The following is a 13,921-nucleotide window of genomic DNA, read 5'->3' as shown; positions in this document are numbered from 1 at the left end:
TTTAGTACAGAGTCATGAAGTTAGTTCTGAGAAATCGTGACTTGGCTTTGCTTTACTCAAACTGGTTTCTGGGGAAAAAAATATAATAAAGACAATATAATGAGTTCCCTGCCTTATCCCCTCTCTCCTCCATACCTCCCAGCCTCCCTTGCGAAAGAGTGACTAAGGGACCCCTGCCAGCCAGAAACTACCCTTGCACCACATTGTTCATGACATCTTTGCTTCTTACCCCCACCCCGCTCCCTGGCAGCATCTTGGTGAACATGGATGACAACATCATTGAGCACTACTCAAATGAGGACACCTTCATCCTCAACATGGAGAGCATGCTGGAAGGCTTCAAGATCACGCTCATGGAGATCTGAGCCCTGATCTCGGCATCCCCTGGGCAGGAGCCCTCGGCGCATTCCTCCCCGAGAGGGACGGAGGCTGCAGCCCCAGAACCTGCAGACCCACCTCACCCATCTCACAACTGCTGTTACACAACCACACTGGGGAGCGGGGCAAAGCACAAAGCCCCATCCCTTCGAAGTGCGTTTGGCCCCTCCCTCAGCTCCTGCTGTGGGCTGAAGCCAGAGCCCCTTGGGAAGGTGGCTTGGGCCTTGTGGACCCTTATTTATTGTCCACCTTTCTCCGGAGCTCACCAGGACTGTGCAGGTCACTGCTGGCTCCAGATGAGGCCGTCCAGAGCCCTCCCCTTCACGGCAAGCACAGCCAGTCCATACATCTTGAAGAGCCTGAGCTGCCGCGGCCCTTCTGTCTCTCCTCTCTGCTTCTCCTGAGTGGCTGGCTGGACAAAATGAGCTGCTGCTTAGTCCAGTCATCAGAGGTGGGGTGAGAGGTGGGTGCGCCTTACTGGCCAGAAACCTTCAGGTTGCTTCGGGGAAGGTCAGCTTGCTAAATACCTCCAGAGGTTCCCAGCGAGTGGCCACCAGGTCTTGCACAGGAAGACATTTAGCTACCATGTAATTAGTAAGTAATGCAGAAGGTACCCCTGGCTGTCATGTGCATAGTGTTTATAATATTGCAATAATATATTTTATCTGTGGCATGTGGGCATGTTTACTGCCGCTGGTCTAGGGAGATGCATGCCAGGAGACTACACTTTCTACAAGAGGTTTGCCTCTGTGCTTTTCAGGAGACAAGCTGGGCTAGGGAAATGGCCTTCAGGGTGTCAGGTGACTACAGTGGGTGCCCAGACAGGTGCTCCAGGGGGCATGCCCAGGGATTGTTCCCCCTCCATGGGCATGACCCACCCTGGAGGCTACCACAATCTCGTGGTGATGCGCTTTGCTTAACTCTCCTCAGAGCTGCCTTGTGGGAAAAGTCAGATTGCCTGAGGCCCCCTCTCCTCCAGCTTTGCTGTAGCAAGGCCTGAGCTTTCTGGAGAGACTACCTGGGGGTTGCCATCAGGGCCCTGTCACTGGGGCCCACTGCAGAATTGCTTGGCTACCATGAGGGTCCTGGCCTGGTGCCTCCCAGTTTACAAGCACACCCTTCATCTCCAGTGACCCCCTTTACAAGCCCACCTGCAGTTCCAGGGCTGTGCCATCAGCTCAGCTCTGAATTGATAGGCCAGAACTGTCTCTTGGGTCTCCGCACTGGAAAGGGAGGGTCAGCTTCTCCTGCTCCAGGCTGCTGGATTTGGAGGGAGGGGGCAAGAATGGCCTCAGAGCCCTGGCTCTTCTGAAAGCAGCCTCCAGATGAGGGCCGGGAGAGAGCAGGCCTTGTCCATTGGCTACATGCCCTTGGAGATGAAGAGGAGAAGAAATACTTCCCTCCACAACCACAAAGTCATGAACCATCCCGGACCACTGTTCTCTTTGAGGGGACAGGTAGGTGGTCTGAGGTTTGCATTTACCCTTGTGGGTTGGAGCACTAGCTTTTTGGTAGCCTGACACGGCCCCCACTCAAGGTCTGGATGGAGGACAGGTTCTCTGTAAAGGCCTGGCTTTGTTTGTAAAGCACTTTGATGTCTTACCTGGGGGCTTTCTCTCCAAGGGCTCCCTGCCCTCCCATCATCTGCCCCTGAGCCCGGAGCAGGAAGGAAGGGCTGCTTCCAGCCCAGCTGTTTCTTCTTGAGGCTGCAAAGGTTTTGAATGGTACAGAGAGCAGGTGTGTGCCTAGGAAGATTTCTGGGTGGTGCTGAGGGGGCACCTTTCTGCGTGTCTTTTGAACACGTTACTCCTCCCAGTGGTGCCGAAGGTTTGCATCTTGGATTCAGTGCTGCTGCAGTCTGTCCCTTCTGGTGCTCTGTGACTGTCATGCCCGGGACTGGCAGCTGGGGACCCTCCTGTATACTGAAGGGGCTCTGTTCTAAGATGGGTACATTCAGTGTTGGAAATCCATGTCGTACTTTGCTCTTCCCATGCTCCTTGCCTGAGGGGTGACTTCAAACCTGATTGGCAGATGTAATGGCAAATACTATTGGGTGGGTGGGGCAGAGGCCTCCAGCGCAGGGAAAAGACCCCGTTTTTGGCAGTCTGATGTAGGCTTCCTACCCTCCTCTCTCGAACCTCTGTGGGAAAAGACTTACTGGCCCTGCCCTGGACCAAGGATGAAGCAGAGGGCATTTGCCTTTGTCCCAGGCCTCCAAGCAGGCATGCGCTGGTGACTACCAGAACAAGGAATATGAAAACAGTGCCACCAAAGGGTGGTGCACAGTGGAACCCCCCATCTGATCTGTTCCCCATCAACACACCCCTCTGAAGTCCTGCAGAGCCATGGCTTAGCTTGGATGTGTCCTTCACTATATATGATAGCAGAGCTTGGATGAGCAAAATTTCCCAAGCAAAAACACTCCAGAAAGGAAAACTTGCCCATTCTTCTTTTTTTTGTCCTTTAAATTAATCACATTCTAATAAATAAGCTCTTTTAAAAATCCATGTCAGATGAGGGACACATAAACAAGTGTTTTTCTTATACGCAGATTGCTTAGACTTAACGTGTGTTTGGAAACTGGGACCAACAGAAAAATCCAGCAGTCAGAATTGGATCCCAAAAATCTAAAGCACGTCCCAGCCCAGAGACTTAGGAAGCATGAATCAAATTGTCCTTAAAATCATGATAAAGCAACAGAGACAGAGGGTTTGTGCCAAATTCTGTGAACGGCCCTTTCTTAAAGACAAGCAAGGGAGATCAACAGTGGACAATTTGCTCTTGTGTTAAAAAGAAAAAAGGCAAATGTAACTTAATAGTTTTGTAAATGGGAGAGGGGGAATCTATAAACTATAAATACAGTTATTTTATTTTTTGTACATTTTTAAGAAGAAAAAAATAAATATTCATCACATCGGAGTAAACAGCAGTGTCTGGTGCTTTCTGTGAGGCCTCATTGCAAAGAAGGCTCTGGGTGACCTGGGAAGATTGTAGGCTCCCCTCGGGCACGTTCAGGTCCTAGGCCTCCAGACAGCAGCATTTCCTCTTCCCATTGCCTTGTTGTACCCACTCCGAGGCCAGGTGAGGAGAGGCCTGGGGAAGTCAGAGGCCTTCAGTGTGACCATGGCAGGCCATTGGGGTGGTGGTTCGTGACCAGTTCCTCAAGGCAGGGGAGAGATTCCGTCTGCTGGCTTTTACTTCCCTGACGCTCAGCTCACCTGTCCCCACTCGAATGATTGCAAGAGTTTTTCTGGTTCCTCCGTTCACTGTACTAACCCCAACCACGTGGCTACAATTCCACTTTCATCTCAACGGTCTCCTGCCCTGGAGGCCACAGGCTTATGCCTGTCGGCTCAGATGCAAACACTTCACTATCCCAGTATTCATTGGTGTTTGGTGACTACCCACTCGTGGAGCCACCCACACTCCTTTAGCCGTCAATTAGAATTTCCATGTTCTTCCACATCACACATTCTCTCTGTCTATCCATGCCCACAGCTTTCCAATCTTGGCTAAAATTTGCCTCGAGAGAGCCTTCTGCCTTCGAGAAGGCATCCCAGCCACCTAAGCCCAAACCAGTGGTCAGGGAAGAGGAGGCTGCAGGAAGCACTCACCCAACAGTTCTGGAGGGACCGTAGGCATAGAAATGGGCCACAAGGCCTTTTTGCCATGGTCCATGTCCTGCAGCCTCAGTAGGAGGCCCAAATGCATTCCCCACAGGCCCGAGTAGGTCCTGCTGAGGATACAACTAGTCTCCACATCTCCCCAGAGGCAGTCCCTACCCTGGCCCATGGCAGCCACACTGTTGGGTGAACTTTGCTCACCGTGTGTGCCAGTCCACCCCTTGCCCACCTGTACTGGCCCTTGGTTGGGTAGCTGAAGATGACCAGGTGTCAGGCCTCAAAGTCCCACACCAGCTCCTGCCTTCCACTCTGTACTAATTCAGCTCAGTTACTATGGAGCAGGCGCTGTGCCCCATGCTGGTGACAAAGAGGCAGGTTAGACACAGTCTGCAGTGATGTACAAAGTGATAATGGCCTGGCATCATCAGTCTGATGATAGGGGTTTGCCCTGACAGAGTCCCATGCAAACCACCCACCTTAGCCTTTCCCAGGGTGACAAGGTCACAAACGTGAACTCCCTTCAGGAATGCTGCTGTCTGGAGTGTCAGCCTGTGTATGAGGATCCGTGCGAACGGGGAAGGGGCTGGTCACTGTGTCGGTGCAGGGCCTCCAAGGTGCAGAAGCCAGGATGGGATTGGATGTTCAAGAGACACTGGGGGGATTCATGTGGAGATAAAGGGGAAAGAAGCAGACTGAGCCCCGCAGGAGGAGATGGAAAGAAGGCAGCTTGGCCAGGAGCAGCCTCAACCTGCCTCAGGCAGGCGCCTGGAGAGCTCCTGAGCACAGGTCACCCGAGGGAAGGACGGCCCAGTTCTAATACCCGAGTCGTGCACGGCCTTGGCTGGGAGCAGAGGTGGAGAGCGGGGCCTGGGAGTTAGCACCGAGTTGGCGCTGCGGGTTAAGCCGGAGCCTGTCAGTCAGCTGTGCTCCCAGCAGCCAAGTCTCCCACAGGCGCCTCTGTGGTCACCACAGCCACCCCCTTCTGAGGTCTCCAGCAGGGACTTATTGTGTCTCTGCTTTTACATGTAAGCACTCCCTGAGTGGGTTTTCTGGCCTACTACCTTAGTGTGACATAGCCTTTGTCCCTGGGTCCTTCATGCCCATGAAGCTCTGCTAACTGGGGCACAGGTTAATTTCGGACACTCAGGAATTCTAGGAAATGTAGTGGAGGGTCCCTTATCAGCCAGAAGCAGCAAAAGAGAAGAACAGGATATAGAAAGGGCACTAAAGGCAAATGCCAGCCGCTTGCTCCCTGAATAGCAAACACCTCTCACGTGCTACTCAGGAAAGAACTCGATTTTGGCTTTGCCATTGGACGGAGGTGTGAGCCACTTTTCAAAGTGCTGGACAGAACTTACCTGCTGAGCTGTTAGCTTGGTCTCCTACTTCTTTGCTAATAAATCCTACCCCAACCCCTCACCATAAACACATATCCAAGAGCATCATGCTTGTACTGTGTTGGATCACCACTGACCATTGAGTGCGATCCCAGGGAAGTGATTAAATACTGGTATCGAAAAGATACTTTGCTAGAGAATCTGTCCATCTTTCTGTCTATGTGTGTATGGTATACTGGTGGCAGAGCTATGAATATTTAATAAGGGTCAGAAGGCTGAGCCACCCAGAATTTTGAAGTATTTTCACCAGCTCTTCCAGAAAACTATTAAAATGCCATTCATTTCCTGGAATAGCATTGAGAAGTCATGAAATATGCCTCCCTGAGGCCCTGCTCTCCTCTGAGCTGCCCTGGGGGGTTAGCTCCACACCATGGAATGTTCTCAGTGATCATTGTTTGCAATTCCAGAGATGTCTGGGACCACTCGAGGCACCTAGACCCGCAGCTCAGCAAGTACGCAGGACCTAAATCCCAGCCACATGGTCAGCACTTAAGTGTAGAGGAACTTGTTTGAAATGAATATACCACTGGTTACACCCTTGGCTTGACCATCTTTTCACTCTGCAGTAATCTTTCTGTTTTATGTGGATTTGACTGAGACTCTACTGCCTTGGAAAACACAGGGCTCAAAGGTCTTTCTCTTGTTTCTTCACTCACCTCAAAAAAACAGGAAATTTCAGCAAAGTGCTGGGCATACTCAAGATGAGAGAAATATATGGGAAGCATTCCCATTTCTTCCAAAGACAGCTATTGTGACCTGCTCCTGACCTTGACAGAGGGGACACTCAGACCCCTCAGTGGGTGTGTGCCCTTCATACCTGAGCAGGGCTGTGAGGGGGTCCATTTGGGTTGTGGTGTTGGGACAATGCCCTGAAAGTAGAAGCCTCAGACTTGGAAGTTTGCTGCAAATTGCCATGTTGGTCTCCAACAGATGCCAGAGTCCAGGCTGCTGATCGGGTTGGAGGCTCCCCCCAGTCACCTTCTCTCCACCACTGCCATGAATCACATGGTGTTATTTATGCTCACCACTGAAGGGTATCAGGGCTATTGTGGGTGCACAGAGAGAAGTTGAGTGAAGTAGAGAGACTCCCATCCAGGCCAGCTCAGCTCCCACGTGAGGCCCACTTGGCCCTGACACACCTCCTACAGCTGACACTCAGCCCGTCTTCCCTCATTAAGCTGGAGGTAGGGCCGTGGCTTGCTCTGAATTGGCTTTGACGGTGTGGGCTCTGTATCGTACCATCTTTTCTCTGAACTCTTCTCGACTGAGAGGTGGAGAGAGGAGAGAAAATATTCATTTCCCAGTTACCTCAGTTTTCCTTTCCACTGCATCCAATGTTTGGACTAGAGTTTGCAGCTCCAGTGTGAGGAGGGAGCAGAGATGAGAAGAAAGTGGGCTGGTATGGAGGGAAGGAAGCAAGCCCAGATGTAGACCAAGGATGCTTTTGTCCAGGGCTACGGGCCCAGCAGCCTCTGCCATCCCCCTTCACAGTCCCTGCTTCCGTGTCTCTGGGGCAGAAGCCACACCCAGGAGGAGGCCAGTATCAGCACCCAGACCCTCACTCAGGCACAGCTTCTGCTGGGGCAGCAGTTCAGGCACGGAAACTTCATGCCCAGACAGTCAGATTAAACAAAGAAATGCTTGAATGCCAAACATTCAAAGAGTGATTGATATGAAGTTAACTGACAGAGGGGCCCCTCCATATCATGGGATTTATAAATATATGTATAATTAAACCTACTTGTGGGAAGTGTCCCTCACCCCCCAGGGGCCAGAGAGGGGAATGGAAAGCACCTCGGCAACCTCACCCCACCCGAAACAAGGGTACGAACAGCCGACCACTGTATCATCCTTCAAGTCGTAAGCCACTTTATTCCAGTCCCTTGAACATCACAGACTGGCTTGATTTCAGACAGAACAGACTCCATTTCCAGAGGTCCCTCGACACAGCAATGACAATGAACAGCCCAGCACAGGGGTGACATAAACCTTTAGGTATCAGCCTTCTGGGTGCCCCAGAGTCCCTTGGCCAAACTTCAGTGCATTTAGACATATAAAGGCCTTCCTGGGAAGGAAGAGAAGGAGAAAAACAACCCTCAAGAAAATACAGACAGGGTCAATGGCAGGCCAGGCATGTCGTACATCCCAGGCATATTGGCTTTCATTAGCCGTTCATCTGGCTCTGTTTTCTTTCCTAAACAGCTGGAGACCCTCTGCCCTACTCCTCACTCCAGCTTCCAGGTTCCAGGAACCGGACTGAGTGCATCTGAACAGGATGTCATGACCAAGGGCAGAGCCCAGGCAGGCTTTCCCAAACATTACCTGGCTCCAACATCTGAGGAGAACTGGTAAGAGGAATTAGGTCTTTAATCAGGAGTGGTGGAAAGTGAGATGCACCTCCTGCACACTGCCCACAGAGGTGCTGGTCCCCTCGCCCAGTCTGCACTCCATTTCTTAGGTAAATTCCTTATTTTTCAAAATCAGATTTTACCACTCGGCCCATGGAAGAATTTGAAAAGTCTCAGTATAGAACCACTATGAGAAAATGACTCAGAGGAAGATTGAGATTATTTGACCAAGTCCAGGTTTCAAAATTGGACCCTGCAAAGTTGGTCATTTTGGTCGACAATACAAATTTGAAATTTTGCTATAAGTTAAAATGAACTCAAGTAATACACAGGGATCAGGAGGTTAGAGTGGGGTCAGCATCACTTTCCTCTTGGTTGCGATGCATATCTTGCTGTGGTTCATGGGCCGCAGGAAGTGACCTGTGACAGACCACTAGGGACCTCTCTGCCTTCTCTCAGGGGTAGCTTCTCCCCGTCAACCTACATGCTTGAGTATTTCAGCTTCCCCATGCCTACTGATTGTGCAAATACGACTCCCCTGTAACCAGCAATTTTTACTCTTAACTTTCAATTCAAATTAGTGCATATGAAGTCACCAGACCAAACAGCTGTTCAAATTTGTGCCGTCATTTCTGGAAATAGAACTGCATTCAGAGAACACAGTGCTGGAAAACATTTTTGGATTCCCCATAATGGGTCTTGGAAATCACAGATGAACTTGCCCCCGCCTTCCTGACAGGCATCAGATGACTACCCAGTCTCTGAATTTGGTGACGGGCCCCTTCGGGTATGGCAGAGTTAACATTCCAGATATGCCTCCCTAACCACACGTGGATCAAACCATTGGGATCAAACCATGAGAATTTATGCTGTCTTTTTTTTTTCCTGGACTACAGAATACTGATATACTCAGAGAAGCACCACATTTCTAATACTACTGATGAGCTGCTGGGCTGGTGGGCAGACCATTGCCTCACATCCCTCCTAAGTATTAGCCTTCTGGTGCTCCAGTTGATATGTCCCACCTAGACTGGCCTGCTTCTCTTCTCCAGGCACTGTCACTCCGGAAAAGCATTCAAAATCTAGGTAGGGCTCTAGTCATGGTTACTTTGTACTTTTCTGGAATATATAAAATATACCTGTTGATGGTGCATTTGTGCAAAGACATATGATTTTAAGACAAGACATAGGCATTCATTATGGTTGGCTTACTTCACAATAAGCTACTAAAAACAGTCTTCTGTAGTAAGATTGTATCTCTGCTCACTAGACATGCATCTCTTTTAAACAAGGCAAAACACTTGATTTGGTCTGCAACACCCAGTATTTTATATACAAGTCTTTTTTAATTTTTTAAATCACAATAGGCAACAAGATGGGTCTGGTTTTGGAATACAAGTTACCGTTTGTGTTTTATTTTGAAAGAAACTCAAATTAGCTCAACTAGTGTAAACCTGTGAAAAATAGCTGAGCCATCTTTTTCCTTTTCTCTATCAATTTACCTTGAAATGTTCACAGCTTAGAAACTACAGCCTGCTGGGGAAGAGGGGGAAGAGGGCCTCCACGGGGCCTCCCAGCCCCTTTAACATCCTGGCCCCAGAGGGCTCCTGATGCTCAGGGAGTCCAGTATCTGGTGCCATCACCCCTAGGCCATGTGTGAGCCCAGACCAGGTGGGGAGCTCTGTTTTTCAAACAAGCCCCTCGAAGGTTGCAATAGAATCACTGGACTGGGTTGTTTTTCCTTCTGTTGACTCCCCGAGTCTTGGTTTTAGAATAGAGACATCGGAATCAAAAGAACAATAATCATGATGACGAAACATTGTCAGAACAACGAACACCACAAAGTCTGCGCACAACAGCACAGTCCATGCTCTCCCCAGCGCTGGGGCTCCAGGCATTCCCATGAAGCGTCCACCACAAAAGAAGCTGAAGGCGTCACAGGGGAAGGTGCAGTCGACTGCCCTGGGGCAGCGTCACCATCAATATTGTTTGGCAAAACACATCGTTAAAAAGAAAAATCAAAGGGAACACGAGCAGCTCAGCGTGGGGTGCAGGGCTCAGAACTGGCCGGCGCTGCTGGGGTCGCACTGCAGGAGGCGCACTATGGATGGGTCGCTCTTGGCCCCTCGGATGAACTCCTCCAGGGAGAGCTTTCCTGGAAAGCAAGAGGCTGGGTGAGTGGCGGCTGGGGCTGTCCCCCACACCCCCAGCCCTCCCGCGGCAGCTCGGTGGCAGCGATGGCTCGGCTTTCCGGGGGCCTCCCACCTGCCCTGAGGCCCACGGCCTGTCCTGCGGATGTGAGGCCCCCGGGGCCGGCCCTTGTCCTCCGTGGCAGAGGCAGCCCCCAGCAGGGCCCACCGCTTCCCGAGAGCCCACCGTGGGCCGGCGTGGCCGTGGTGGCCCTGACCGGACCCCCTGCCCTTGCTGCGTTGCCAGCTCTAGGCGCCCCAGAGGGATTCAGTCGGTATTTGTGAAACAAGCTTAGTAAGAGAACAGCTGGGTTCTTGCAACCCTGTGCTACCTGGAGTCTTCTGGGCTCCTTCGGGTGTATTAGGTTTGCTGCACGTGGGCACAGGGGCCCACACAGGTATCTGGGGGACGTCCCTTCTTTGGGCAACATCTGAGGATGGCTGCCCCTCCACCCAAGGTCAGGAGAGTGAAGGGATATGTGCGTGAGGCGGAGGGGTGCCCCGCTGGGTCCGTCATACAGCTTTCCTCCTCCCTGACTGGCTGGAGGGGGGAGACTCAGCCCCCTGGGACCCCACTTGTACCTGGGTGTCCCTTTCCTTCCTACATAAGCTGGAGTCTGTATTGAATCCCCTTCGGGAAGGTCCCTCTGTAGAACAGAAGGGAACAAATCTCTTCCATTCCCTGCCTCCGCGGGCCCCTCCTTGGGAGGAGCACTGGGCCTCCTTGCCCCCCTTCACCCTCCCTTTCTCTCTGGGCAGGCGCTGGCCCTTGAGGACTTGCTCCCCTGCCCTGCTCCACCCTGTTGCACTCGGTTTAGTCCTCGTACCCTTAGGCTCTCCCACTAAGCTGCTCCTTTCAGTGAAGCTTGTCCTCTGCCCTCCATTACAGCTCATTTATCAACTTATACCAAACCCAGACAGGAGGGGGTGCTATGTACTGGAGCCCTCACCCCCTTCCCCAGAGACACCGACAACAGTGTCTTCCCCTAGCCACGACCCCTTCCTCAGAGGCCAGTTCTTGTCTAACCAAATCCCCTTCATCTGCAAGGGGAAAGGTGGGAATTTGTTCGTCTATTTATTGGTAGTACGTAGAGCAGGCCCCTTCTAAGCTTCGTGTTCCAGCCATTTCTTATGAGCTCTGCCCCACCCCGGGCAGTGGCTGAAAAAGTGATGGCTTCCCAGGTTTGAAAAGCTGGCGTGAGCGGAGGGAGATGGAAGTGGCCACTCGAGCACTTCAGAATCTCCCAAAGGGAGGCTCCCAAAGCTGGGGGCTCTCGGCTCCCCTGGGCTAACTACCCACGTGCTTCCCAGCTGACTCCTAGGCTAACTTGCCTGTGGACCCCACCTTGTCTCTTCAAGTCAGCATCCAGAGTTAGATGCAAAGAGCTTCTACCAAGAGGAACGCAGTGGCAGGAGAGTCCAGGTGAGTCTAGTTGAGCTAATATTCCTCTGACTCCTTCCCTGAACAGCTCCCACCCCTATATTTTTTCTTTTTAACCCAAGACTTTCCCTTAGGAAAGCACAGGGCTTTCAGCAATGAGATGTGTTCTGGGAATGCTAACCCAATCAGGGCTCTGGGATCCTGTAGCAGCAGAGCCCCAGGGGAGAGACCCTGCTTGCCTACGATGGACCCACAGTGAGGGTTTACCCTGCAGTGTGGGAATCTGCTCCAGTCCTTGAGTTCATTCTAGCGAGGTGGCTGGGCCTAGAGCCGGACACAGATTCACCTGCATTCCCCTGGATCACCAGCAACATGGGTAGGTTAACACAGCGAGTTCATTAACTATTAAAATAATCTCTTATCTGTTTAGTCTTTGCAAAACAAACTATTTGCTATGAATCAAAGTGTTTAAGGAGAAATAGTATATAGTGGCACCTTTGTGGAGAAAGCAAAACAAACAGATTGGCCCATACCCTACAAACCCAGATTCTCAGACAGCTGGTGTCCCAGAGGGTGTGGGAATAGAAAGAGAGGCTCTCTCTACTACAAAGCCTTCCATCATTCTGTCCACCAGTGCTGTTTGGTGGCTAAGAGTGTGTTGGCACATCACTGAAAATTTCTGGGGGACACCCAGCAGAAAAAGAAGCTGGTAATAACAGCAAGAGCTATAGATGATTTGGGGCTTATTAAGGACCAAGCTCTTTGCTTAGCATTTCACACTCATGTATTACATCTAAATAGGGCTACAGATTTGGCAAATAAAATGCAGGCTTCCCAGTTACCTTAGAGTTTCAAATGAACAACAAATAATTTTTCATGTAAGTATGTTCCAAATATTGCATAGGGCATATGTACATGAAAAGGTTAATTTGTCATTTATCCAAAATTCAAAGTGGATTGGGCCTCCAGTATTCTATTTGGCAACACAACATCTAAAATCTACTGCTCTTGAGTTTGAAATCCAACCTTCCTTTTCACCTTGTTAGGTCTGAATTATGGGTGGCACCCTCAGGGTGGAAACTGTTGGCCACCTCACTGTGTCTCCTCCCACCCCCCCAATGGTTCAGGGAGCCCACTTAATTCCAGGAAACTCCACACCTTAGAGCACACGCAGGAGAGCCCAGCTAAACCCCTGGGCAGACCAGGTGAAAGCTACCAGGGCCTGGGAGGGATAACGCCAAGTCCAAGCCTGCTTTCCGAGTGGCGGGCCTGCAGGGATCCAGCCTGCTGTGGCCTAGGCCTGGCCCCACCCTGGTCCTCCTCTGCCCTGCACCTCCAGGGAGCACACAGGATGAGCCTATTTCACAGAGAGTCATGAAACAGGTCCCTGTGGCCAGTATCCTGTCCTCGAGTGGCATTTCCCTGCCTGGACAACCCCAGCCCCTCCAGCAGCCCCCACTCCAAACAAAGCAAAGCAGCACAGCTTCCTACCGTCTCTGTTGGTGTCCATCTGGCGGAAGATCTTTTCTGTCCTTTTTTCTGGGGTGGACTCATCCTCAGGCATTTTCATTACAGAGGAAACCATCTTATAGATTGCCTGGGGACAGAAGCAACATGGGGGCAAGACAGAAACATGGTTTGGTTTGGCTCACAACCGCACTTCCCAAATACACGAGTGATTGGAATGCTCCCCGTTCACACAAGGAGCACGTCCTGTTCTTGCCAATCGATTGAAGAAAACAGATGCACAGTCCCTGGTGGCAGAAGCCAGGCCAGCAGAGCTTGCTCCGCAGTGAAGGCCTTTAGGAAGACCCACTGGGTCTCTGTGTGTCAGACTTTAATGTGCATGCGAATCCACTGGGAATCTTGCCCAAAAGCAGACTCCAATTGAGCAGGGCAGGGTGAGGGTAGAGGGCCTGAGTCTGCATTCCTAACGGCTCCTGTGTGAGGCTGATGCTGCTCTTCTGAGGACCCTATTTCTAAGAGCAAGGCTGAAGATGATGTTCCTCAGGCCAGAAAGACAGGCTGGTGTCTCCTGTGGTCTCCACCTAGGTCCCTCGGGGTAATAAACACTTGACAGTCTGCCAGTGCATGCCCTCGTCTTCTTCCAGGCAGACATGACCAGTCAATCCCAATGCCCTTTCCACTTGCATGGAGTAGTCAGCCCACACTCCTTCCTAGGAAGCTCCCAGGCATCCCTGAAAAGGAAACAATCTGCCATCTGAGTGTCTATTAGATAATTACATAATCTCAAGCTTGAGATAAGCAGGATACATCTGAAATCTGATGAGCAAAAGAGTTTTCCTGAAAGAGTTTTGTAAGTAGTACTGAAACTATCTTCCCCACCACTTGCAGGCCCCCCCATGTACTCAGCAATGGCCTTGGAAAGCCTCAGTGGTCAAATGCAGTTTTTATTTGGGAAGAATAATGTAAAGTCATTGTTTTTATCTCCAGATCATGACTTTGCTAATCAGATTCATTTGGGGAACTTTAGCCCTGGAAGGAGTTTTAGAAAAGTAGATTTTGCTAGAGGGTGGGCAGAATAATCTGGAAAGTTCTGGGGCACTGGATGCAGTGGGATAGCTGGAGTGGGGAGAAAAAGCAA

At 51.0% G+C, this 13,921-nt stretch overlaps 2 protein-coding genes across 9 annotated transcripts in view; one reads left to right on the top strand and one right to left on the bottom strand.

Moving 5' to 3' along the window:
• The window catches only part of GRHL2 (grainyhead like transcription factor 2), a 138,235-nt gene extending 134,933 nt beyond the window's left edge, over positions 1 to 3,302 (top strand). For all 5 annotated transcript variants that reach the window (XM_057497857.1, XM_057497856.1, XM_036876349.2 and 2 more), the window contains one exon: positions 251 to 3,302. In XM_057497857.1, coding sequence (XP_057353840.1) covers positions 251 to 365 — 115 coding nt within the window. In that variant the 3' untranslated portion in view covers positions 366 to 3,302. The remainder of the gene's footprint in view (positions 1 to 250) is intronic.
• Positions 3,303 to 7,250: 3,948 nt separating this feature from the next.
• Positions 7,251 to 13,921, bottom strand: part of NCALD (neurocalcin delta) — a 373,180-nt gene continuing 366,509 nt past the window's right edge. For all 4 annotated transcript variants that reach the window (XM_036876366.2, XM_036876363.2, XM_036876364.2 and 1 more), the window contains 2 exons: positions 12,808 to 12,913; positions 7,251 to 9,901 (listed from right to left, as the gene is read on the bottom strand). In XM_036876366.2, coding sequence (XP_036732261.1) covers positions 9,804 to 9,901; positions 12,808 to 12,913 — 204 coding nt within the window. In that variant the 3' untranslated portion in view covers positions 7,251 to 9,803. The remainder of the gene's footprint in view (positions 9,902 to 12,807; positions 12,914 to 13,921) is intronic.

The sequence above is a fragment of the Manis pentadactyla genome, chromosome 3, assembly GCF_030020395.1.
Source record: "Manis pentadactyla isolate mManPen7 chromosome 3, mManPen7.hap1, whole genome shotgun sequence".
Classification (NCBI taxonomy): Eukaryota; Metazoa; Chordata; class Mammalia; order Pholidota; family Manidae; genus Manis; species Manis pentadactyla.
The sequence above is the reverse complement of the archived record's forward strand: the minus strand, read 5'-3'. Positions and strand labels throughout refer to the sequence as shown.